At 43.2% G+C, this 24623-nt stretch overlaps 1 protein-coding gene across 1 annotated transcript in view; it reads left to right on the top strand.

Annotated features, from left to right (window-relative positions):
* The window catches only part of ERN1 (endoplasmic reticulum to nucleus signaling 1), a 33358-nt gene that overhangs the window by 5627 nt on the left and 3108 nt on the right, over positions 1 to 24623 (top strand). The window contains exons 2-18 of the mRNA XM_064728523.1: positions 5213 to 5324; positions 13140 to 13173; positions 14093 to 14165; positions 14831 to 14903; positions 16014 to 16136; positions 16743 to 16844; positions 17265 to 17526; positions 18128 to 18206; positions 18901 to 19063; positions 19891 to 20009; positions 20320 to 20511; positions 21092 to 21344; positions 22023 to 22113; positions 22421 to 22610; positions 23100 to 23199; positions 23645 to 23844; positions 24055 to 24202. Of these exons, the coding sequence (XP_064584593.1) occupies positions 5213 to 5324; positions 13140 to 13173; positions 14093 to 14165; positions 14831 to 14903; positions 16014 to 16136; positions 16743 to 16844; positions 17265 to 17526; positions 18128 to 18206; positions 18901 to 19063; positions 19891 to 20009; positions 20320 to 20511; positions 21092 to 21344; positions 22023 to 22113; positions 22421 to 22610; positions 23100 to 23199; positions 23645 to 23844; positions 24055 to 24202 (2314 nt within the window). The remainder of the gene's footprint in view (positions 1 to 5212; positions 5325 to 13139; positions 13174 to 14092; positions 14166 to 14830; positions 14904 to 16013; positions 16137 to 16742; positions 16845 to 17264; positions 17527 to 18127; positions 18207 to 18900; positions 19064 to 19890; positions 20010 to 20319; positions 20512 to 21091; positions 21345 to 22022; positions 22114 to 22420; positions 22611 to 23099; positions 23200 to 23644; positions 23845 to 24054; positions 24203 to 24623) is intronic.

Below are 24623 nucleotides of genomic sequence, written 5' to 3'. Positions count from 1 at the left end.
TCTTTCCCCCAAAGGAGATGTTATCTCCAACACACAGGGCTGCAGTGACCACATCAATGTGACTTTGATAGCTGACTATAAGAAAGCCCTTCAGAAGAAGTGAAACTTAAACACAGACCTGAGCTGCTGGGGGGAAGGGCTTTGAGGGAGAACATCAGAAAAGCCGTGTGTTTTACAGGGAAACGATGCACAAATGTGGCAGCATCTCCTCATCCCAGGAACCCCGGGGCTGCAGTGCTGGTTTCCCTCCCAGGGAGCAGAGCTGGGCCCAGAGCAGGCGGGTTCCTGGCTGGAGACACCTGTGGCTCTTCCAGGTGCTGTTCCTGTGGTGCCTGGGAATGCCACAAGTCCTTACACCCCAGGGAAGTGCACATCTCCCTGTTAACCCTGCCACAGGTCCTTCCTATTGGAATATGAATCCCAATATAACCAGTTAGATTGTGCCTGGGTCAGTGTGACCCTCGCTGCTGGGCCAAAGGCAGCACTGTGGTGTTTCACCCCAGAGATACCTTGGCTGCTGGAGAGTGCAGCGGGGCACTGGTGCAAGTCCAGGCTTGTCAGGACTCCGTTTACCTCAGGAAAGAGAGCTTCTGGCGATGGTGAAGAGAAGAAGGAGAGGATTCTGCTGGAGGGTTATATCCAGATGTTTATTCCGTGGGTACAGAGGTCTGAACCGGGGCAACTCTCCAACCAGAATGGAGGCCGCATGGTCTCATTAACATTTTAAGCTCCGGGACAGGGTAAGGGGAGGGGACAGGTGAGCTACCAACCAGGTGAAAGGGGCAGGGTCTCAAGGGACGAGGGACACCTATCCAATGTCCCCCAGGCCTGAGGGACCAACCACACGATGCCTTGCTGGTATGTTAGCCTGATTGACAGGGCACACTCAGCGAGGGGCGAGGGGGAAGGGAGAAGGTATAGGCACACCTGGGAAGGCACCCGGAAGTTTAAAACAGGACATTGCAACACACCGCAACACTTCCCACCCAGGGAAGTGCACATCTCCCTGTTAACCACACCAGAAACACCTTCCAGGGAAGTCACTCTCCCTGTTAACTGCCACAATCTTCCCACCAGACACCCTGTAACCATGCCCAATCCTTCCCACCCAGGGAAGTTCATCTCTCCCTGTTAACCATGCCCCAAGTCCTTCCACTCCAGGAAGGTTCACATCTCCCTGTTAACCATGCCACAAGTCCTTCCCACCCAGGGAAGTGCACATCTCCCTGTTAACCATGCCAGACACCTGCTAACCATGCCACAACTCCTTTCCCACCCCAGGGAAGTTCATCTCTCCCTGTTAACCTGCCAACATCTTTAACCATGCCAGAAACTCCTCTTTCCCACCCCCAGGAAAGTTCACTCTCCCTGTTAACCTGCCACAACTCCTTTTCCCACCCCAGGGAAGTTCACCTCTCCTGTTAACCTGCCCAGTCCTTCCACCTGGTAACTCCACACTCCTGTTACCACCCGGGAAGCACCTCTGTTAACCATGCCCCAAGTCCTTCCCACCTCAGGAGAGTTCATCTCTCCCTGTTAACCCTGCCACAAGTCCTTCCCACCTCAGGAGAGCTTCACATCTCCCATAGTTGAACTGTGCCACAAGTCCTTCCTACCTCAGGAAGGTTCACATCTCCCTGTTAACCACACCAGACATCTGTTAACCATGCCCCAAGTCCTTCCACCCAGGAAGGTCAGCTCTCCCTGTAACCTGCACAACTCCTTCCACCCAGGAAGTTCACCTCTCCCGTTAACCCTGCCACAGTCCTTCCACTCCAGGAAGGTTCACATCTCCCTGTTAACCATGCCCCAAGTCCTTCCCACCTCAGGGAAGTTCATCTCTCCCTGTTAACCATGCCCCAAGTCCTTCTCACCCAGGGAAGTTCATCTCTCCCTGTTAACCATGCCATACACCATGGGATGTAGCTGGAAGTGGTGTTTCTCCCCTCCCACACCAAAAGCTTAGAAAGAGCTGTTGGGATTTCACAATCTTGGTCATATCTGAGAACTTTCTGAGAGCTGTCTAGGCAACAGCCAGGTGTTCATTTGGTTTTCCACTGAAACTTGCAGGAGCCCTTCTTCAGCTACAGTTTTCTTTCTCTGTTGTTCACCTTGTGACTGGAGGGAAGAACAGAAATGTTTTCCTGCTCTGAGTGCAGCGTGCAGAGGAACCCTTTGCATGTTCACACTTTCTGTTTGGTCCCAAGTCCTGGGAACCTGCTAAAACACCAACAATCTGGAAGATAATACTGGTTACTGATGTTTTGATCGGAGTTTCAGAGCTCACATTTAATTCCTTAATTTCTGTATCCTTGATGCCCCAATAAATAAATATTCAAATGTTAATTATGAAAGTGTTAAATCTACAATCTACAACAAGTAATGTTCTATACACTGTGTATTCCTGATATGTGGTACCCAACCATACTCATGGTGGTTATTTTACAGGCAAATGTTTTGTGAAAATGTTACATGTATTTGTTTCTTAATCAGAAGACAGGAAGAGAACATGGTTTATGAAGAATATACTGATTCTGTAAGATAAGATAAAGATAAGACTTGTATAGAAAATAAGAAGTAGCCTAGAAAAACAATCTTGCCCTGTATATGCAGACAATGTTTTGGATTTGCTGTATGTTGGTATTTTAGTTGCAACTAAACTTCAACACTAGTCATTACATTCTGGGTGTCCAATTCCCACCTGCAGTTTAAAGGAACTCGAATAGTTTTAATTTCCTATCTTTAACAGTTGTATTTTCTTGCTCAATTTACTGTTTCACTCTAGGTGCAGTTTCACTGTGTTTACTAAACTGAGCCTCACAATCAGATGGTTTTCAGCCCTGAAGGGTTGTGAGAGTGGAGCGTGGGCTGTGCCTTCCCCCCTCACTGCAGAATCAGTGAGTCTGGGTTGTTTGACTAATGATGGTTAATCAGCTTCACCATCCTAAGTGTAGTTTTATGTACAAAAATACCTAGGGGACAAAATTTGCATTAATTACTTTGATACAGTGGCTACAATAGTTTAACAAAAGTAATAGTACAGTTGACTGAGATCTCCTAACTTTGCATCAGAGCCCCTCTGCTCTTACACCCACTCAGGTTGTTAGGCTGGAGAGGTGCTGTGGGTTCAGCTCTGATCAGGAACATCTTGAGGTGCTTTTTTATAGGGCAACTGTTATGCACTGTCCCTTTTGAACAAACACTGCAGAGTTTAATCCCAGATGTAAATATTTTATCTAAGTGCAGATGGCTGTGCAGCCTGCATAATTTAACAATGTCATGTAATGAATATTATTTATGTGTTAGATACTTCTCCCATTTTTTTCTGACCCTCCAGCAATTATTTCTGATCCGTGGTTGCTATACTGTTGACTTGTACTTCCATTTTTTTTCTGCACTGTGTGTTTTACAATGGTGTGCTCCAGCTGATTGTGACTGCAAAGGAGCATGTACAATATTTATAGGTGCAACCTGAGTGTTGGCTAGTTAGCACTGTGTTATATTATCCTTTTAGCTCTGTGCTTTGCCTGAAAATATAATGCTTTAGTTGGATTGCACTAAAATGTATAGCTGTTCAAAGAAAGTTATTCCTTGTATTTTAATTTGGCAATTAGGTATTTTGCTTTGCAGTAATTTTTACATGACCAGTAATTGTTTTTTACAATAAGTCATTGAAGACATTAATTATGTAAAATGAATATATTTTCATTTTGTGTGGTAGGTTAAGAACTATATTTAACTGTGAAACTTTGAAACGTGGCAGGTGTCACACAGATGAGCAATGCAGATGCAGCCTGCAAATGAAAAGTTACTTGAGCAAAAACTTTGCCTCTGGAAATCAGAAATGGGTCAGTCTTAGGATGTCTGGGATCATCTTTAGGCAGGAAGAAAAGAGCAGGCATTAAATGAACATGCTGGTTCTGCTTTGTGTGATGGAACACCTTGGACTTAGTTCCCACAATAACTGCACAGTTCTGAGTCCTTGGTGTTTGTGTGATGCCCTTTTAATAAAGTTCCTTTTCCTGCAAGGGCCAAGCTCAAAACCTGCTTGGGCTGGAGGAAGGGCAGTGGCACCAAACTGCTCCCCAGGGCAGGATGAATTGGAGTGGGAAATGGAGGTTTGGGCCCTGCAGCCAGCTGCTTTCCCAGAGATCACTGGGCATGTGCTCATCCTTACATGCCTTAGCAGTGTTCTTTACTCTGTACTGCAGAAGGACAGTATTGGGAGACATGAGGTGTAAACCCACAATTAAGAGATTGACCAGTATGGATCAGCTCCGGCCTTTAAACTGCATCTCTCCTGAGTATTTTGCCCTTGCTCAGAGCAGCTGACAGTGCTTGCAGCTCCATCTGTCAGCCACAGGAGACTTTATTGGTCCTTGATCAGTTGTATTTATCCAGGGTCCTCCCAGCCAATGTCCCTTCATTTCTAGGGGACTGAACCTGGCAGAGGCTGTTCTGTGTGCCTGGGAGGAGAATGCCACTAACATTGACATCTGGCTTCTCTGAGATCACTTTAGATCTCTTTAAAGTTCTTCCCTTACTTCTAAATTTGTATCTGAACACAGATGAAATACATAAAATGCCACGATTAAAATCAGCCATTCACTCATAATTTTCAAAGCACATGATACCATGCAGTTGACATTACCCAGCTCAGCAGCACACTGACCCTGGTGAAGCATCTGACCTAAATTTAAAAAAACTTTGTAGATTTTGCTATGCAATATTGCTCATTTATTTTGCTCAGTATCTACAGTAATCACTTGGAGAAGGTTAGGGAGTTAGTATAATAATACGGAAACAAGGCTTTATTCTTTGAAATTTTATCAAGTGATAGAAAATGTAAAAAGAGAGCTTCCCCACCCTTCACAGCTTACTGCATGGTCCCTTTGTCAGTCCTTCCCTAGATCAGCTCTGCCTCTGGTCTCTCCTCATTCTAGTGCAAGAAGATTTGATATCAAATTGAAAATGGAGGTGGAGTAAAAGCACATCCCAGTCTGTTTCTAAAGGAACTTAGCACAGTGACATCTGCAGTGTTAACAGCAAATTAACCAAACCAAACCAAACATCACTGAATTCAAAGGGGCAAGAAAATTGTTCAGTCTGGGCATTTAAAAGAAGAGATGTTCTAGCCCATGTACTGTCTGACAGTTATGAGTAAACTCTGTAGTAAATAATCATACTCATCCTAGTGGTTTTTCTTTTCCAGAACGGCAGCTCAGTAACTGTGCCAGAAACACTGTTGTTTGTTTCAACCCTGGATGGAAGTTTGCATGCTGTCAGCAAGAGGACAGGAGCAATCAAGTGGACTTTAAAAGAAGGTGAGCAGGAGGTGTCCTGATGGCCTCTACTCAAATGCAGAAATAACAGGCAAATTAATTGGCAATTCCAACTCTTGTAAAATCTGGTAAATACTTTCTTTTCTTTTTTAATTTTGTTCCTGTTCCAGAATTAAGCTACAGTTTTTCTAGAGTCATGTTCATCTTCATAATTTCACTTGTAGGTATTTCCAGGTTTATGTGAGTTTTTTTTTTTTAGGTTTTGGGGAGTTTTGTTTGCTTGTTTGTTTCCCCTGGATGTTTAAGGTGTGGGGGTATAATTGGTAGGTGTCATGTTTTATGGGAATGACTGCAATATAAGCAAGCACAGAACAGAATAGATGTGTCAGCTTGTGGAACTGATGGCAGGAGGATTGCAGGATTCTGTCTCTGGAATACCCTGCATTCTCTGGTGCAGTGCAAACCTCAGGGATTTTTCTATAACAGATGTTTAGGAACACACAGTTTTTTTAAATAAAAGAACTGAACTTGTATAAAGGAATTTAACATTGTTCAGTGATTGGAAGTGATTTTGTAATTTTAATTACTGAGCACAGCTAGCTCTGTCTTGATGAACAAATTAGTATTTGTAAACAAAACTAGCAAATTTTGTTTAGTGGCACTCTGATTAAGTATGGCAGAGGTGATAGTAGCACCTTCACTTCTGGAAATAAATTAGAGGGTCAAGTGGAAGGAGTCAGTGACAGCATCATTCTGTCCTCTGCTCTTAAACCTGCCAGTTTAGTAGGTGAGCTGAAGTGCTGGGGAATGGATTGTGCCTATCTGGTGTCTGCAGCACCCACCAGTTGTTTTCTTTGTGAAGCCATTTGTATTTGAAAGCAGATCTATCAGACAAAAAGTTAACTTTCCAAATGAGCAAAGAAGGCTTTTGTATCTCTTAGAGTAGAAGGGGCTAAGCCAAGTATTTTCTTGAAGGATCTTGGTCTTCTCCCATCTCCTGTTTAAATTTAGACCCCTCCTTTTCCTGAACAGCCCTGCCAGGTTGTCAGCTTCCCAATTTAGTGCTGCTGTAGGCTAAGAAAAACTTGCTGCTCTCTTTGTCATTGCAGTGACACAAACATACCCTGCCCAGTGCCAGTCTAGAAGGGTATCACAACTGGCATTGCTTTGCAGCCACACTTAGTAAGTGGCAAGAGGGTTTTTGAAGAAGAAATGAACACCCTTTGGTAACAAAAATGATCTTGATCAGAGTGTGTTGCTCAAGGAACTTCCCTTGTTTAAAAAAGAATTGTTGCAAAACTCTTGTTGGTTCTGTGGAACTGCCAGACTGGATAATCTAGTTTTATGGAACTTCTTGTTTCCTCTCTGCTGCTGACTTCTGCATCTTATGTACATAAATTGTGCTCACTCAAGTTTTGCAAAGCACTTAGTGCTCCTTATTTTATTTCTGTGTAATAGGGCAACACACAGGGATCAATGGAAGAACCAGTGGCAGGTATCAGTGTTCCAAGATGCCTCCTGAGTTAACTGAGTTTAGTGGACATGGAACAAGGGCCTGTACATAGAAATTGGTGACTGAATTTGTAATGGGAGGGAGTTTATTTATTTTTGCAAATCTGTGTTTGTTGGTGGTCGCCCTGTGGGTGGGAGGCCCAACAGACCAGACAGTGTTGGAAACAAATGAAAGCCCATTCAGCTTTCTGTGCTGAACCCCTGGAGAGACCTAATAGTGCAGAATTCATTATTAATATTAGTGAATAAACACAGGAGCTGGGTGCACTGTCTGTCAGCAACATGGGGCTGTAGCAGAGAGTGCCTGGCAGGAAGCTGCCTGCCCTGCAAGCAGGGCTCTTGCAGGTGCCATTTTACCCTGATTACAGCAGATAAACCAGGTGCTGTAGCTCAGGTGCTTTGAGAAGGTGTGGAGGTCACCTGGAGCGCTGCAGTGGCACTCACCAGGAAAGGAACATTTTATTACTGCACTTGAGCAGCAAGGTATTTAGCAAAGGGCAATTCAGGTACATTTTATTTTCATTAGGGAAAAAAAAAACCCAAGGCCATGTTCATTATCAGGCAGTGCTTAAACAAACATGAATATCTTGCTATGTGTGGCTTGTTTTCATTTAGCACTGCAGCTTATCTTAGGTGTGTGGAGTAAATGAGCCAATGATTATCACCACAATAACATGTTTGGGTTTCCTTCCTTCATGCAGTGCTGGCAAGAAAGGCAGCCATAATAGTTGTGCAGCCCATAAAGCAGGCAAAAATTAGGTCAGTTAGGAATAGGGCTTTCCACTGGCAGAAATAAGCTGTGTCCCTGCAGTTATATGTGATGAGACTGTGGACTTGTTGAGGGTGCTTAAAATCTTCATTTCCTGTTGGCTTCAATGGGTCTTGTTCTCTGGCAGCTCTCAGGATTTTTCAGTGAGCAGGTAGCTCATGCTGCTCATTTCCTGGGCCTTGCAAAGCTGGCAAATGGTTGGAAAGTTCAGAGAAAAATCCATATTCCTCCTCCCCTGAAATTTCTGAGAGGCACCTTTGCTTGTGCTGTGACCCCACACAAAGAGCTGGTGTTGAGGGCTGTGGAAAGGCTGTGGCTCACATTTCACAGCACATTTCACATTTCTCTTGGTGCCACCCCTGATCAATACAAGGAGCTGTCAGCCCTGAGTGACACTGGGACAGGCCCTTGTAGGTTCACACATTTTCTGCGTTTGCCACTAGCAAGTTACTTAGTCAGCATCCTCAGTAAGGTTCCTTAGGATGAAACTTCTTTCCCAAAACTGATGGCAAGAAAACAACTTCTGCCATGTCCTGCAGACCTCTTTGAAGGGTACAGAGCTGCAGCACTTCAGATTTGTGTTTATGTGCAAGTGGACAGAGAAAAAGATGGTCATGAGAAACTGCTGGCAAGGCAGAATCTGGAGAAAGCTTTCCTCCCTCCTGTCAGACTTCATTTCACAGTTCTGATTTCAGTGTGAGCTTTAAGAGTGTGATTTTAAGACTGTGCTGTTCCCTCACATCTTTATAAAACTCACCTTGTATGTCTCTGTTAACTCAAGAGCTTGCTTTATTGAGCACAATATTGAATTTGAGATGCTAAGGCTGCAGTGCTGCAAGCTGTACTCTTGGCCAGGCTGTTCCTCTGCTCTCTCTGTCCTCTTGTGTTGTTCAAAGATATCCTTTTTCTTTTTTTCATTCACCAGCTCCTTAAAAGCTTTCCTTTAAGAACTAATTCAAAGTATTTTGCCAGAACATTTAATATATGCAGATTTGGATCCTCATTTAGAGCCAGATCTTCAGTTCTTTGTAGCAATCAAAAAATGATGGTCCACAATCAGTTTAAAAGGTTTTGATTTCCAACACCTCACTCATAACCTGTAGATTTTAGAGGATGCTTATGATAGCACAAAGGTGTAAAGGTTCTATTTATGGGATCCAATATACAGATTTTAAAGGGCAAGTCTGAGGTCTGTAGGTCCTGCTTCAGTAACATGGGTTTTTCCCACACAAGAAATAATATCTTTGTGCATAGTTTTGTATTAATAAGGATTGTCCAAACAAAACAGTTGTAGAACAAAACTGTTTTCAACAAATTGCAGAGCTCAGTTTGTGTCTCCAGCCTCATTTGCAGTCCTGCAGCAGCAGATGAGGGTGGGTTTCAATTGGCCCGTTAGCCCAAACCTTGTGGTTGGGCCTCAGGGCAGGAAACCGTTTTTTCCAGCTCATTCCAGTGGGGCAGTGACTCAGTCACTGTTTCAGCCTCCCACTTCTCCTTTCCAGTCACTGCCTCTAAGGGCACATTACAGGGATGACAGCATGCAACTTTATCTTTATCTTGTACGTTAAAAATACTCGAGCAACTTTATCTTAAATTTTTTTACATTATTTATGAAATATGGAGAAAAGTCAAATGCAATATATTTAGTGTATGGGTACAGTTTCATAAGGCTTTTTTCCATAGATGTATGCAAAGTGTGGGTCAGAACCATCTGAAACGTGTAACACATTTCTGCCCACTCACAAATATATTCTGGCCATGATGCAACCAAAACTGGATTGGGACATCTGCCTGCTGCCAGGTCAAAATGTTCCTTTTGGGGCAGTGGAATGGAGCCAAATAATTGACCAAATTACTGGGCAGACATTATGTTAACGTGTTTCTAATAACTGCTGTACTTGTAAACAAACACTTGGAGTTCTAGAATAAATCTTTATAATGCAGGATCCAGCTCCTTTTAATTTTTTTTTTCTTAACAAGGTTATTTTACAACTTTTTGCTAGTACAGGCTGTGTTACCAGTTCAGGAAGCTAAAGCTTGTGTGTGCTGAATTGCAGTTTTTGCAAGGGCTTTTTCTGTTTGACCCCTTGTGCAGCAAAGGTGCCTTCAGTCACAAGAGGGCTCACTCTTTTACTGCTCTGTGTTCAAGCATTGAAAACTATTGTAAGAACTGGCAACAATTAATTGAACTTGAGATTCTCTTTTTATCTCAGAGCAAGTTCTTATTTCAAAACAAACTTTGAAATAGAGGTTGGAACAGGTCCCAAACCACATGAAAGTGAATGTGAAGAGTTTATTGTCTGTCTTTAAAGGATCTCTGCAGAGCCACAACCTGGATTCAAGATCATGAAAATGTTAAGAAAATGAGAAAATTTACATCACTTCAGTAACTAAAAATGTAGAAAAATGGCTTTCCACAGCCTGTCTTTCCAGGTGGATGGTGCTAGTAGTGACAGGAGCATTCCTTTCACTTTAGAAAGCTAAATCCTCCATCCTTGTGAAGAGCCTCATGTGTGGAAATGAATCAGAATTCCATAAATGCTTTCTAACAATTCACACACAACACTTCAGTGTGCAGGAAGCCATCAGAATAATCAGTGTTTTGGCTCATGTGCCACTAAGTACTAAAAAAATTCTTGCTGCTTGTCATAAATTCTTAATCTGTTCTATCTCCCACTTTTTTATCTTTGCTCATAAATCAAGTTTCAGTTACTAAGAAATCAAGTAAAAGCAGGAATTTTTTCATTTCTGATGAAGAACACGATGTTGAAGACATCTAAAGAGAAGTTCAAGGACTTTCATGACAATGATGTTTCTGTGCACACTGAATAGTTTGGGATTTGCCAATAGGAATCCTTCATGTCATCTGATAGGCAGCAGTGCTTCAGAAAAACACTGCAAAACATAGAGACATTCATGAGACTTCTGGCATTGTTTATTAAAGTGTAGAAGACATTTATTGATGGCATTGGAAACTGCTTTAAGTGACATTTTCCCAACAGCTTTCAGAAACACAAGTGAGGGATAAAAGCTCAATGCAAGTAATCCTTGCACATAGATATGTGTGTGTGTCCTTTCACTGTTGTGGCACTGTGTGGTCAATAAAGCCATGCAAAAATTCTCAGATCTTTAACTGGAGCAGAGGGGAGTGCTTTATTTTGGTTGATAAAATTTTCTAAGACTGGGCAATCTATTTAAGCAAAACCAAGCTATTAGCCCAAAAGTGTTTTGCTGTATTACTACTCTGCACTGTATTTTCAGGAGAGAGAAGGAGCTCCAGGGAAGCATTACTAACCAGGCTCTCCTGCAAATGTCAAGGACAAACCAGGATCAGTTGCTAGAAGACATAATCTACCTTTGAAATTTCCTGTAATTGTTCACGTTTTCCTGAGCAGTGTTTGAAAAGCCCCTGAAATACTGAGAGATTTGAGGCAATCCCAGGCTGTGCTGGTCTGTGAGGTGTCCTGCCACTAACAGTGCAGTTAGCAAAGCTGGAGATTGATTCAGATTGTAGTAATTTTACACTGTAATTTCATCTAACAACTTCACACCACCATTTAATTCAGAGAAGAAACAGTCCTCTAATTAAAATTAAAAGTTTCTGAAGATTATTCTGACAATAAACTATTTATGTTAGTTAGTCTTATCTTTAGCCCAGGTTGACTAGAAAGTGATTTTATAGAAAATCTGCATTGTTAAAAATGAAACAATAAATATGCAGTCACTTCAAAAAAGTTGTGCAGCTTTGTTACTCCCAGTGATCACTTGAGGGCATTTTTAGGAATAGGAAAGAGTTGCCCCAGTGCTGCTGGTGAAGCTGCTGTTGTCTCACAACAGGCACAGGTGAGAGTTTATTTTCTTACCCTGTGAGACACTCTCTGTGTAATCAGTTCTTCAAGAGACTTACAAAGTTTATTTGGCTTTTGCCTTTAGCAATGCTTGTAGCGTTTGCATTAAATCTTACTCAACTGAGCCAGGTGTCACTTGTTCTGATTCATGATGCTGTTTCTTTCACAAAACTGAGCATTCCCTTCCCATGAAGCATTTGTGATTACAAAACCTCTTGCTTTGGTTTTTAATGACTCTCTTCTTTTAGGTCATTTCACCCAGATTTAGGGATACCCTGAGTCCATAAACTTGGTCTCAGTTTGCCTTTAGTGGTTCAACCCAGCAGCTCAGCTCAGCTCAAGTCAATCCACTATCTATGATGGGCAAAAATTGCTTTTTTCTTGCTTTTCCCTAGGGATGGAGAGCTGATGATGTAAATCACCATGTGTTATATTAGATATTATAAAGCTTGTGGAATCCTTGAAGCAAACACTGAGAAATAATTGACATATAATCAATGAGAGGGGCGTCCCTCCCAACATATCCTGAAACCAATTTCTTCACACAAGGGATAGAAATGAATTGCTTGATGTAGTTAATGCAATAGAAGGTCTGACTAAGCATCCTGGTCTGTAGAGACAGATACAGAAGATGAGTCACTCAGCTCCTTTGTTTCAATGTTAATTATTCTTATGGCCTTTGATGTGTGTTTGGGTTCTCAATGAATTAAATGGAGTTTATCTTGACGCTTTTGGGAGTGTGTCCTGGAACATTTTTTAGGCTTGAAGAGAAAAAAATTACATGTGGTTATGTACTGAACAAAGCTGCTCTGAGAGTGTTTACTGATGTAAGAAGAAATCAATGAAATAAAGATAACTGTACTGTTATCCCTCATATCCTGCTTTCTTTCTGCCTCTGGCATTAATGTTCTCTTTGGGTGGCTGCTGCTTTCAGAGATCTGCTTGGGTAGGGGGTTATCATTGTTTAATCCATGTAAAACCAGGTCATCCTTGCAGGCCATTGCCATCAAAGCCAGCTCTGCTGTGGTGCCCTGCAGAGTGGCACAGACTCTGTGAGCCCTGGGTACTGAGCCCTGAATTTCCTGTTCTTGTCTTGCTTAGCTCTGCAGATACCCCAGAACCTGTGCCAGTTTCCCAGCCAAAGGCTGTCAAAACATCAGTGTTTTTGTTCTCATTTCCTTCCTGTTGCATCATGGTGTTTGCAGGGAGACAGAGGAGGTGAAAAACAGTGTTTGCTTGGTCATTGGTCATCCTCTTACTCAGACTCATTCCAGTGGAGTTTGGTTTTCCCTGTGGAAGTGGAGGTACTTAGAGGATTGCATCCTCTTGCCTTCTGAGGTATTTTCTGCCAGTATACCATTAATAAGCACATGTTTGTCTTGGAAATTCCAGAGTATGTCTTATAAATCAGGGTACTTCTATGGTGCTGGCATCAGGAGTGAAAATCCTGTGATTCAGGATTTTGTAAGCTCTCAGTAATTTTGAGGTATTTGGTGTTGGTAAAACTGAACTAAGGACTTCAGAAGACTTTCCCAAGTGCTTTGTAGTTTCCCATTTTGTGAACCAAATTCCAGGAACAAGAGGAGGCTGCTGAGAGTTTACTTTCAAACTGTGCATCAGCCTTTCTAGAAGGAGCAAGATGTTGCAGGCCTGACTTGATCCTGTATCTGGTGGGTTCAAGGGATTGAATTGCTACCAATTTGACTTTTTCTTTTTCTCTGTGTGCAGATCCTGTACTCCAGGTGCCAATCCATGTGGAAGAGTAAGTCTGTTTCCTTTATCTTATTTACACCTTGTTCAATTTTCACTGACAACTTAAAATTTGGTTTAATTTTAACCAAACCCATCTGTGTTCCAGACAAGCTGCACACCTTGCCATTTAAGGTGTCAGGGGAACAGATAAAAGGATAGAATTAGCTACACACAATAGCTGAGAAGAAACATCCTGTGTGCAGCCTGTTCTCTGGAGCCCTTGCTGGGTTTGGACACCAGGGCTGTGAACTGTGCCAGGGGTGGCAGCTGGGGAGTGACAGAGCCAGGGCTGATCCTGGGCTCTGCACTTATCCCCTCACACAGAGACTGAACCCAGTGAAACACAGGAAATACAACCAGAGCCTGCAAATGACATCCTCGGGCTGGGAATTCAGATTGCTCCCTGCAGCAGCCTCACATTTAGCTAGAAAATTTGGGACTTGAACTTTGAAGTGGTGACATCCTTTCATTTTTTGATCATAGAACCATAGACATTAGGGTCAGAGTTTGTTTGGGGGTCTTTCTGTAGTTTGGGTGCAGAGATCCCTTTACCTCTCAAATTTACTTAATTCTGGAAACTCTTTCATTGTTTCCTGCCTTCCTTATGCTCTCTGGTTTTCTTTATTTGTTTAGGTTATTTCTAAATCTGTGTCATTTTAAGAGCTTGTAGGTTAAGTTTAAAAGCTTTCACCTGAGTCATTGCTTGCCACATTTGGGTCATTGTGCATTCAAGTACATTAGTGCTCTTATGTTTTATCAGTTCTGAAACTTCCTTATATTTTTTAATTTTCACAGTTAATAAATGAAACTTCAAAAAATGCAGTGTCAGATGAACTTCTCTGTAAAGCCAGCAGTGACCACAGTTTCTTTCCTGCTCTCTGAGAATCACAGTACATTTTTATCATTTATAATTGCTGTTTAAATCCTAGGCCAGCATTTCTTCCAGACCCAAATGATGGCAGTTTGTACACACTTGGTGGCAAGAACAGTGAAGGCTTGACTGTAAGTATATTTTAAAATTCTTTCCTAAATAAATGCCCCACTCAACCTCATGGCTTTGCAGAAGGAAAACATACTTTTATTTTGTTAGAGCAGAATGTTGCCACCTTGTGATTGCCAGGAAGTGATTTCTGCTTGAAAATATCAATGCCACATCTTGTCTCCCTGTACGAATTTTCTGTAACTTGCTAAAATAATGATAACTACAAATAAAATTTATGGTTTGTTATCCAAATTCTGAATAATCTCAGTGTGATTTGATGGGCAGGCATATCCAAAATAACACCAGTCAGATGTGTCACTCTCTCCAAACACATTTCTAAAACCATCTGCCAGAAGCAAGATTAATAAATGCTCTGTGCTAACCCCTTTAGAAGATCTTTATGGGATTTAGTAAGCAAACAAAAATACTGAACCTTTCAAATAAGTGACCAATCCATGTAGGCCACAGCTACTGCTTAAAGCTTGACTTTCATTTTTAAACTTTATCTGATACTCAAATAAAATGTTTGGCTTACTACAAGAACTTTTTCCTCACCTGCTGTGATTTCCCTTAGGAACTTGGGCATTGTTAAATATTTTAGTATTTACTCTGGCTGAATTCTCAGGTATTATAGTAATAGAAATAACCAATGCCATTATTGCTTGCTTGTTTGTTTTTCCTCTAGAAACTTCCATTTACTATCCCAGAGCTGGTGCAGGCATCTCCCTGTCGCAGTTCTGATGGGATCCTGTACATGGGTGAGCTCAAATTTTATCTCTTTTAGATTGCAAGATGTTCAGCAACTACAAAATGTAGAGACTCCCAGACAGACTGAAGGAAATAGGCCTAATTTTGGGTACTAATTATGATTTTTCATTAATCTTTCTGATAACAGAAAATCTTATTAATATAGAATGCAGTTCCTCTGTGATGATTAAAACCAACTGGTTTTCCTGAAGGAGTAAATACCTTTTCTTAGCAGTGAGATGCTTGTATGGGGATTTTTTATTTCTTGAGATGCAGTCTCTCAACAAAATATGACTTCTACTTAAAATCTTCTTATGATTATGAATGTCATTGACTGCCTGATAATTAGGATAAAATTAGCAATCCCACTGCACCACAGTTAGACATCCTCCATTGTCTGACGTACAATCAGTTCATTTACAGTACAAATAATAAATGTGTTGCTCACTGTCCTGACTCATTCTAACTGCAGATGGATTTGGGAGGAGAAAAGGAGAAGAAAGGACAGTTATTACTTATCAAAACAGTAAAATGTGTGAAGATCAGAGTGAGCTCAGTTTCTAAATCTCCTGAAGGGCCAATGCTCCTTCTGGTTCTCCACTTCAAATCTTTCCAGTAAATGAGAGAAAAATGTTTATTTGAAGCTTCCAAACACAACATACATGTATTAACTTCAAAGAAATTATTAAGGCCATGGCTCACATAGTCTTGAGTGTGATGTTTGGATTACAATCCTTAAGAAATTTGTAAGGTGTAGACCCTCACTTTTTTTTTTCCACCTCCTGTCTTTCACCATGAGCACTTCAGTCTCCTCATCTGAGAACTCCTGGGATCTGCTGCACTCAGAGTTCTGTTAGATTTTATGTGTCAAAAAATCATTCAGCCAATAGTACTTACTGTTCTAAATATTGTATTTGGGTTTGGGGTTTGTGGTCAGTATTTGGGATTGACCAGTAATGCTAAATGACAAACCTAAGCCTGACTGTGAAAAACTGTTTTATTAAAAATGCTTTATTTGTGCTAAGTCCATGAGTCTACTAAAGAAAAACAAAGACTGAAAAGCTGAATGAAAGTGCAGTTTTTCCAATTGAATGGTAATGTGATTTCAATTATGATTTCAGGTAAAAAGCAGGATATTTGGTACGTGGTTGACCTCATGACTGGGGAGAAACAGCAGACCTTGACTTCCTCTTTTGCAGAAAGTCTTTGCCCATCAACATCCCTCCTGTATCTTGGCAGAACAGGTCATATGCTTTTTTTTACTGTAATTCAAAAGAAAATTCTGATTTCTAAAGTTTAGGTTCATGACAAATGACCCTGTGGTCAATTCAGGTTTTCAAGTTCATTTCTTGGAAAAACTTCTCTGAATTATGATTTTAGACTGTACACAGAACAATTATTAACTTTAGCAACAGAGAGATAACTTTTTTAAACTTTGGCAGTAGGTCCATTATTCTTTTTGTTGACAAGGTGGCATTTGTGTTGTAATTAATGGTGTATTCCAGTGCCAGCTGTGAACTGTTTGTTCTGTAACATACAGCTTTTAAAAACTGTTTAAAGAAGATGGAAATAGAGCAGATCCACTGACATCACAAGTGCAGTGTGCTAAATGTCTGGTAAAGTCAGACCAACACCATGGAGGTGCTGACTAGAAACAGGAATAAATGTTACAGACTTGTTCTTTAACCTCTCTATCAATGTGTCCCTTTACATGGGATAGTGTTGGGAAAAAAGGAAATGCTGGCAGCAGTGAGTGCTGTGTGGTGTTTGAGGAGTGGCTCAGATTTGAGAAGATTGATTCTATTCTCTCATAGGTTTTTTTGCTTCACAGACTGTGTATCTTTTAACAGAGTACACGATCACAATGTATGACACCAAGAAGAAGGAGCTGCGATGGAATGCCACCTACTTTGATTATGCAGCTACTTTGCCTGATGAAGACATAAAATACAGTAAGAATTTAATTGCTGTCTCCCTCCTGCAATGGAATTTTGTATATAAGCAAAAATATTCTGGGTTTTTTTGTGAGGTGCATGTACTTCTGCCCATTTTTACCCATCACATACTGCAATATCTAAAGCCTGTTAGGTAGCTTCAGGTAAATTGAGTCCAGCAGGGTGCAGCTCTTGAAGGTGTGATTCCTTAAATCAGTGAGAAATGGCAGGAGAGGCAGCACCTCTGAACTCTGGTGCACAGCCTGCTTGCAGTGCTCTTGCATGGCAGCTGCACTTGTGTGTGCCCAGTTGTGGCCCAGGCTTTGCTGCTCAGCTGCTGTGCAGTGAAAGGGGTGGTGGTGGCTGCACTCCAGAGCTGTTCCTGGGCATCGTTAAAGCCACAGCATGCAGGGCACTCCACACGTTTGTGCTTTGCAGAAATGTCCCACTTTGTGTCCAACGGGGACGGGCTGGTGGTGACCGTGGACAGCGAGTCCGGGGACGTGCTGTGGATCCAGAACTACGCGTCCCCCGTGGTGGCTTTTTACATCTGGCAGCGAGAGGGGCTGAGGAAGGTCCTGCACACCAACGTGGGCATCGAGACCCTGCGCTACCTGACCTTCATGTCCGGGGAGGTCGGACACATCACCAAGTGGAAATATCCCTTCCCCAAGGAAACAGAGACCAAGAGCAAACTAACGTGAGCCCGAGATTCTGCTCTTCTCACTGCCCATTCGACAGCTTTGTCATTAAACACAACAGTTAAGGGTTGTGCTACAAGCTGCAACATGGGGAAAAGAATGCATAAAAGCATTTCTGGTTCTCCAGGTGTTCTTTTATATAATATTTGATCTTTTAGTCTGAAAGGTCAGAGACCAAACCAAAAACCTTATAAACTTAGGAAGTGTATATTCCTAAGTTTTATCAGATGTTCTGTGTTGAATAGTTTCTCACAATGAGGAATTAAATTGGTTTTCCCTAATGTGAAGCCTTTCACACTATAAAAATGGTGCACAGCATTTTGGCAAATGCCATTTATTGAAAAATGCAGAAATAGGACACGAGTTATGTTAAGTGAGTGATGGTGCTGTGAATAATGAACTGACAATGCTTTCATAATTAAAAAAAAGCTTCATAGTACAGCAGTACTTCAAATAATTTTACAGATCAAGGCTTTTCAAGATACAAATACTGATTTGGGAAGCTCCTGCATTGGTTCTGCAGGGTTGTGCTGCCCAGGTTTTAGCTGAGATGTTAACACATGCATTTGCCTGCTGCTAACAGTGCCTGTGTTTCTGCAGCCCAACCCTGTACGTAGGGAAATACTCCACGAGTTTGTACGCGTCGCCCTCCATGGTGCACGAGGGAGTCACTGTCGTGGTGAGTGGGGAGCTGCTGGGTGGGAAATGAGGGCTTTCCTGGCCTGGGAAGAAAGCTGGAAATGGAATTGTGCATAAAATGATATTAAATTAAAATAGAAAATCAAACACTGAAGACTGAACAACTACAGCAATTTGAGGGTTTGGAGATTTTTATCAACAAATGCATAGAAAATTAAGTATTTCCTGAAACAATTAACAACCATAGCATACATGACCATACTTCCAGGATGGTTTCCAATGCTGCAAAGCAGTAACTGCAGCTCCCCAGGAACTGTGCCAGGCAGGCTCAGCAGGAGCAGACCTGAGGTTACTGCTATTGTTGGTGCTTTGTGGTTCATCTTAAAATTGCTGGTTTGTTCATCAAAGTAACTCCCCACAGACAGGAAACTGCATCACAGTTCTGTTTTGCTCATTGTGGCTGCCAGGGAGGCAATGCAGATCCTGCTTCAGTGTAGGAGAAAACAGAAAAAGAGTAATCTCCTCTCCCAGGCAGCACGTCCCTGAAAAGGTCCAATGTCCAAGGCTGTGGCAGCAGCTGCTGAGGGCAGAATGGCCCTGTTTACTCACAGCGACTTTGCTGCCAGTAATCTTTGCTTGCCCACCCGTTTTGACCTCCAGATTTTAAATTTAGTTGCCTATTTAAATATTCTAAGGTCACAGTAGCAGTAATTGTAGCACGGGTCTCTCTGCAGCCCCGTGGCAGCGCCATTCCCTTGCTGGAGGGCCCAAAGACAGAAGGAGTCACCATCGAGGACAACGGCGAGTGCGTGATCACGCCCAGCACCGATGTCAAGTTTTCGGGCAGGCTGAAGGAAAAGCACAAGCTCAACTACTGGAATGACTGGCTGCTGATAGGTGTGGGAGGCCTGCCTGGCCAGAATTACTGAATTCTAGGAATGGTGTCTAATTTATCTTCATTTACATATAAAATAATGTGTTATATATCCACCTGCCTTCTGTTTTTCCCAAGGCTCCTGCCTTATTCTGTGCCAAGGTGAAGTGCTCCATGTGTGGAAAGTGATTTATTGCTTATTTGCCCCCTCCCTTGAAGAGGGGTACAGTAATTCATTATTTACTGTAAATACTGTATTTGGTCCGTTTGGATTTTTTTATTGTGCATGTTGTTACCTTAATTCTCATCATATGGATCAGACAGTCATGTTTTCTCCATTTCGTAAATGGGTTAAAACACAGAGGCTGAAGATAATGTTTATTTATTGTCAGCCTGTCCTGTGTGCCCCAAGTCTCTGAATTTTGGAATTGACCTTTCAGTGCATTTATAATTTTGCTTCAAAAATGAGGAACTGTCTGAGGTTCAGTTTTACGTGATGACTGATGATAATTGAGTGATGTATGTGACAGGAGCTCTGGGGCAGGGACAGTGTGCAACTTTCAGCTTTTTAAGGTGCCATCTTTCTCTTCCCATGATCCCTTTCCTTGCCAACACCCTCTGTCCTGCATGTCAGGCCGTTCCCTGAAGCAGTTCATGTTCCCCTGCAGCTCTCAGTGACCTCTGCCCTCCATTTTCCCTCTCCTTTCTCTTTCCTGCTCTATACACGAGCATCATGTTTTGTGATGTTCTCACTCTTCAGCAAAGATAATGTTTATTTATTGCTGCAATCAAGGATATCTTTCCTAAAAAAGGACAACTTTCTGTTTCAACAAATGTGTTTTATTTAAAGGGCACCATGAAACACCATTGTCTGCCCCCACAAAGATCCTGGAGAAATTCCCAAGCAACTTACCAAAGAGGCCTGAAAATGTGATTCCAGCTGACTCTGAGAAAGCCACTATTGAAGAGGTTTGTGATGAGAATAATTCTCTTACTGCATGAGAGAAGAATATAAAGGAGTGGAAGTTGGGGAAGAATGCAGGAGGAAAATGCATGGAATTACTTCACAGTTTTTGTGTCAGATGTTCATGTACTTATGGTATGAGGAAGGGTCATTCCTTGTTTCAGAGTTAAGGCTTTCTGCTGCATTGTTTCCCCATATGCAAACTTTGACTTTGGTAGGTTTAGAAATGACAAAAAATGATGCAGCAGAAAGGCTGGCTAGGAATGCCTCACTGCCCACAGAGACACTGAGCTAACAGAGCTTTCTCTGCCTCAGGTCATTGACATTGTTGAAGGTTCCTCAACAGAAGGGCCTCCAGCTGCCCCAAAGGAGATGGAGGAGGCTCCTGCCCGGCCCATCCCGCGGCCAGAGGCTCCAGTGGACTCCATGCTGAAGGACATGGCCACCATCATCCTCAGCACTTTCCTGCTTGTGGGCTGGGTGGCTTTTATCATCACCTACCCAATGGTAATGCTGACCTGGCTTGTTGTGCTTTTGAGTGTTGGGGCATCAGGAGTGTTGTAGAGCCCAGAAATGATACAGGAGTTAGTGACAACCTCCAGGGATATTTTCCCTTCACAGATGTGCACTGGGGAGCAAAGGCACAAGTTTGACTTCACAGGGATTTCTCTGGCCAGATGTGCCAGCTCTAGAGAGGTTTTCTTTTCCATCCACCAGTTGTGCTTCTTGTAGGTATTACTCTTTTTGGACATGATCACAGCACTATTGGCTTTGCTCCTCTCTTCCTCACCTGAAACCACCATCAGGTTTTCCAGGTTGTGAATCAAAGCCTTTGTCCTTCTGTGGTTTAAAGACTCCTGGTCAACCTAGAAACAGCTTTTTTTAACCAAGCCATGTGATTTCTCACCTTGGCAATGGAAGTCCAGAATGAAATAGAAATTGTGAGTGAACATTCCCCAGCCTGTGTGGTTGGCAGGGGCAGGGCAGGAGAGTTTGGCTCCCACCTTTTAGGAGTAGCTCCCCAGAAGCTGTAGCGTTCCCTTGCGTGACCTGAGTGCCAAAGCTTCACTGAGATCCTTTCTGACAGAGTGTCCACCAGCAGCAGCAGAGGCAGCACCAGCTGGAAGAGAAGATCCAGCTCCTGCAGCAGCAGAAGCTGCCCTTTGGTGCTCCCGGGGAGCTCCCGGCCGAGGCAGATTTCCTGGACACGTCCGGCCGGACGGAGAGCTCAGCTGCCAGCACCCCAAACCTGTCCCCCCGAGCCTCAAACCACTCTGCCTACTCCAACATCTCCACATCTGATGTTGGGAGCTGCCTCTCCACTGAGCAAGAAGAGGGAGGTAAAGTTGACTCAGTGTGGTTTATTGTGTTTCTATTCCCCAGTCTGTGTGATGGTACAGTAGAACAGTTATTGATGGTACTTCATAGCTCAGCAAGATGAAAAGAACCATTCAGGCTGGGCCCTGCACCTCAGCAGGATTGCTGCTTTACAATAACAGCCAGCTGTGGGCTTGTGCTGCCCAGGGCAGTGTGTTCCTGTCACTTGCAGCCATTCCAGGGAGATACTCATTTAAATAAAAACATGTGTTATGATTAACCAGACTCAAGAAATGGGGATTAGGCAGCACAACCTTCCTGCCTGGTCTTCCTGTGCACTCATTGTCCCTTCAAAGGCTACTAAACCCACTTCCATGACTGTCAGCCAGCATTTCCTAAATGCAACATCAACTTTTAGAAAGAGTTTGGCTGCTGAGAACCACTCATTTCTCACAGCCATGAGCCATAAGGTGTGTGCAAATGCATTTTGATTCTTGATCTTGGCTCATTGGGTCACCACACACTATTTGCCTACTCAGAGTAAGTACCAACGTGGACATGTTCATTTCTTTTGATCATATGTGTGTTAAATTTGAACATGAGCTAAAAGACTTTTACAGACTGGCCCCAAGGTCTGTGCAGTTGTAAAAGGCTGCCTTGCCCCATCCTAAACCAGTGCTTGTTTTTCTTTTCTTGTTCAGATGAAGAAGCAAACCGAGTGATTGTTGGCAAGATTTCCTTTAACCCTAAAGATGTACTGGGACACGGTGCTGAAGGGACAATTGTTTACAGGTAGAAAAGAATGTGTACATTAAACAGACCAATGTTGTGTTTGAATGAGGTCCTTTTAATTTGTTTTTTATAAAAGCCCTCACATCTACTTTGAACAGAAATGAAAGTTTTTGCCTGTGTCAGGAATATTTTCATGCATTTTCTTCACCAGCAAAAACTACTTTCCTTCCCTAAGAAGTGTTTACTGGCCAAGTATTCCCGTTTCCAGCACAGGAATTGCTTTCATTGGCCTCTGCAATGGCTCCTGTTGTCAGGTTTTCTGTACATGCTGTGTAAGGGCTGTTGTGCCTTCCCTCCCTGGCTGCAGGGGCTGCTTTGACAACCGTGACGTGGCAGTGAAGAGGATTCTCCCCGAGTGCTTCAGCTTCGCAGACCGGGAGGTGCGGCTGCTGCGCGAGTCCGACGAGCACCCCAACGTGATCCGCTACTTCTGCACGGAGCGGGACCGGCAGTTCCAGTACATCGCCATCGAGCTCTGCGCCGCCACCCTGCAGGAGGTGACACGGGCTGGGAGCATCTGCTCCTGCAAGGCCTTCACTTCCCTCGGCCTTCAGCTGCTGAAGGGCTGTCACAGGGGATGTCCCATTTGCTCCCACTGTCACCTCTGTGACAATTCCAGGCTCCTAGAACGGGGGTGTTTCCAAACCTGTAGAAAGACATTCCTATCCCTGGACTGATTTATGGAGAGAAGCTGTGTCCTTTGATTTTTAACTTCTTGTGAAGGACTCCTTTCTAGTCCTCCTCCCCCTCCTACTGTGCAGACTTTGGAGATTGTTCTTCTTTCTGGAGCACAGTGCTATACAGAATTCTAGCTCTGAATGAGACTTTAGAGATCATCACCTTCAGCCAAAAAAAAAAAAGCTCTTTGCTGTCTGTTACCAGCTAGCAAAATTTATCCATTTATCTTTTAGTGGTGATGTGCATGGATTTATTATTTATGCAGCTTCTAAGCAGTGCTGTGGCTGACTCCTGGTTCTCTGTTGCAGTATGTTGAGCAGAAGGCCTTCAGCCACCATGGCTTACAACCCATCACTCTCCTGCAGCAGACAACATCTGGGCTGGCTTACCTGCACTCCCTGAATATTGGTAAGAATGCCTCCCCTTTCAGGACTGGATGGAGAACTGCATTTTCTTAGCTGTAAAGTTAACTGGTCTGGTACTGTTCATCTGGCCTATTGGAAGGTGACCCTGCCTTTAGCAGGGGAGTTGGAATGAGATGAACCTTGGATCCCTTTGGACCCAAACCATTCTGTGCTTCTATGATTTGACACTGGCCTTGTCCCTGCAATGTTCTGCAGCCCTGGAGTACTAAAGCAAGTCCTTCCTGTTGGTGCTGGGTGCTGAAGGTTTTACATAGTGGTCATATAGAACATGGTGGAATTAAAAAAAAAAAAAAGAAATCACCAATGAAAATCATTTGAGGTTATGACTTTGGTTTCATGAATTGTGGTTCAGCCTTGTGAAAGGTCCACTTAAAAATGTACAAAGATTGTTGGGACTGCCTGGGTGGACAAGTGGGTGTTTGTAACAGTCCACAGGGACCTGAAGCCCCACAACATCCTCATCTCGATGCCCAACGCTCACGGGAAAGTCAAGGCCATGATTTCAGACTTTGGGCTGTGCAAGAAGCTGGCAGTGGGCAGGCACAGCTTCAGCCGCCGCTCGGGCGTGCCGGGCACTGAAGGCTGGATCGCCCCAGAGATGCTGAGTGAAGACTGCAAAGAGAACCCTGTAAGTGCTCACCCCTCCCAGGCTGCCCAGCACCAGGCCAGAGCCTAAAAGAGGCAGCACCTGGTGCCTGGGCCTCCAGGCTGCCTTGCAGCTCAAATCTGCGAGTCAGGAAATTTCCTTCTGCTCTCAGATGCAAAATAACCACCCTGTGAGAATCAGAGCTTCCAGGGGGGAAAGATGTCAGTGCTAGTGAAGGCTGTTTCTTTGCAGACGTACACCGTGGACATCTTTTCAGCTGGCTGTGTCTTCTATTACGTGGTGTCTGAGGGTGGCCATCCCTTTGGCAAGTCCCTGCAGCGGCAGGCCAACATCCTGCTGGGAGCATACAGCCTGGAGGCCCTGGGGGCAGGGAGGCACGGTAAGGATGCACTGCAGGGCTCACTGAGGGCCCAGGCTGCTGAACACCAGCACCACTGACAGCACCAAGGCCCACAGGGACCCCCAGCCTGGCACAGAGCAAAGTACTGGCTGTACTCAGGTCCTCCTGAAGTAAAGGGCCTACAGTTCCTGGAGTCAGTGGCCTAGGGCAACTCTGTGGTCTTGACTGTGAAGTTATTTCCTGTATTTAAAGAAAGAGAGAGCTGAACTTTGATATCCTTAGTCTTTGATAGTCTTTCTGTTGACTGCTCAGGACATCTGTAAGGGCAATACTTGCACTAGCAGGACAGGAGGAAGTAGAGACAATAATGAATTTCTGAAGTACAAAATATTATAAAATTACAAAATTTTACTTTTTACTACAGCTTAAGAACATAGAGAAAATAAACCAAAAGAAGTAA

The sequence above is a fragment of the Zonotrichia leucophrys genome, chromosome 18 (assembly GCF_028769735.1).
Source record: "Zonotrichia leucophrys gambelii isolate GWCS_2022_RI chromosome 18, RI_Zleu_2.0, whole genome shotgun sequence".
NCBI lineage: Eukaryota > Metazoa > Chordata > Aves > Passeriformes > Passerellidae > Zonotrichia > Zonotrichia leucophrys.
This window is presented reverse-complemented; position numbering and strand designations above follow the sequence as displayed.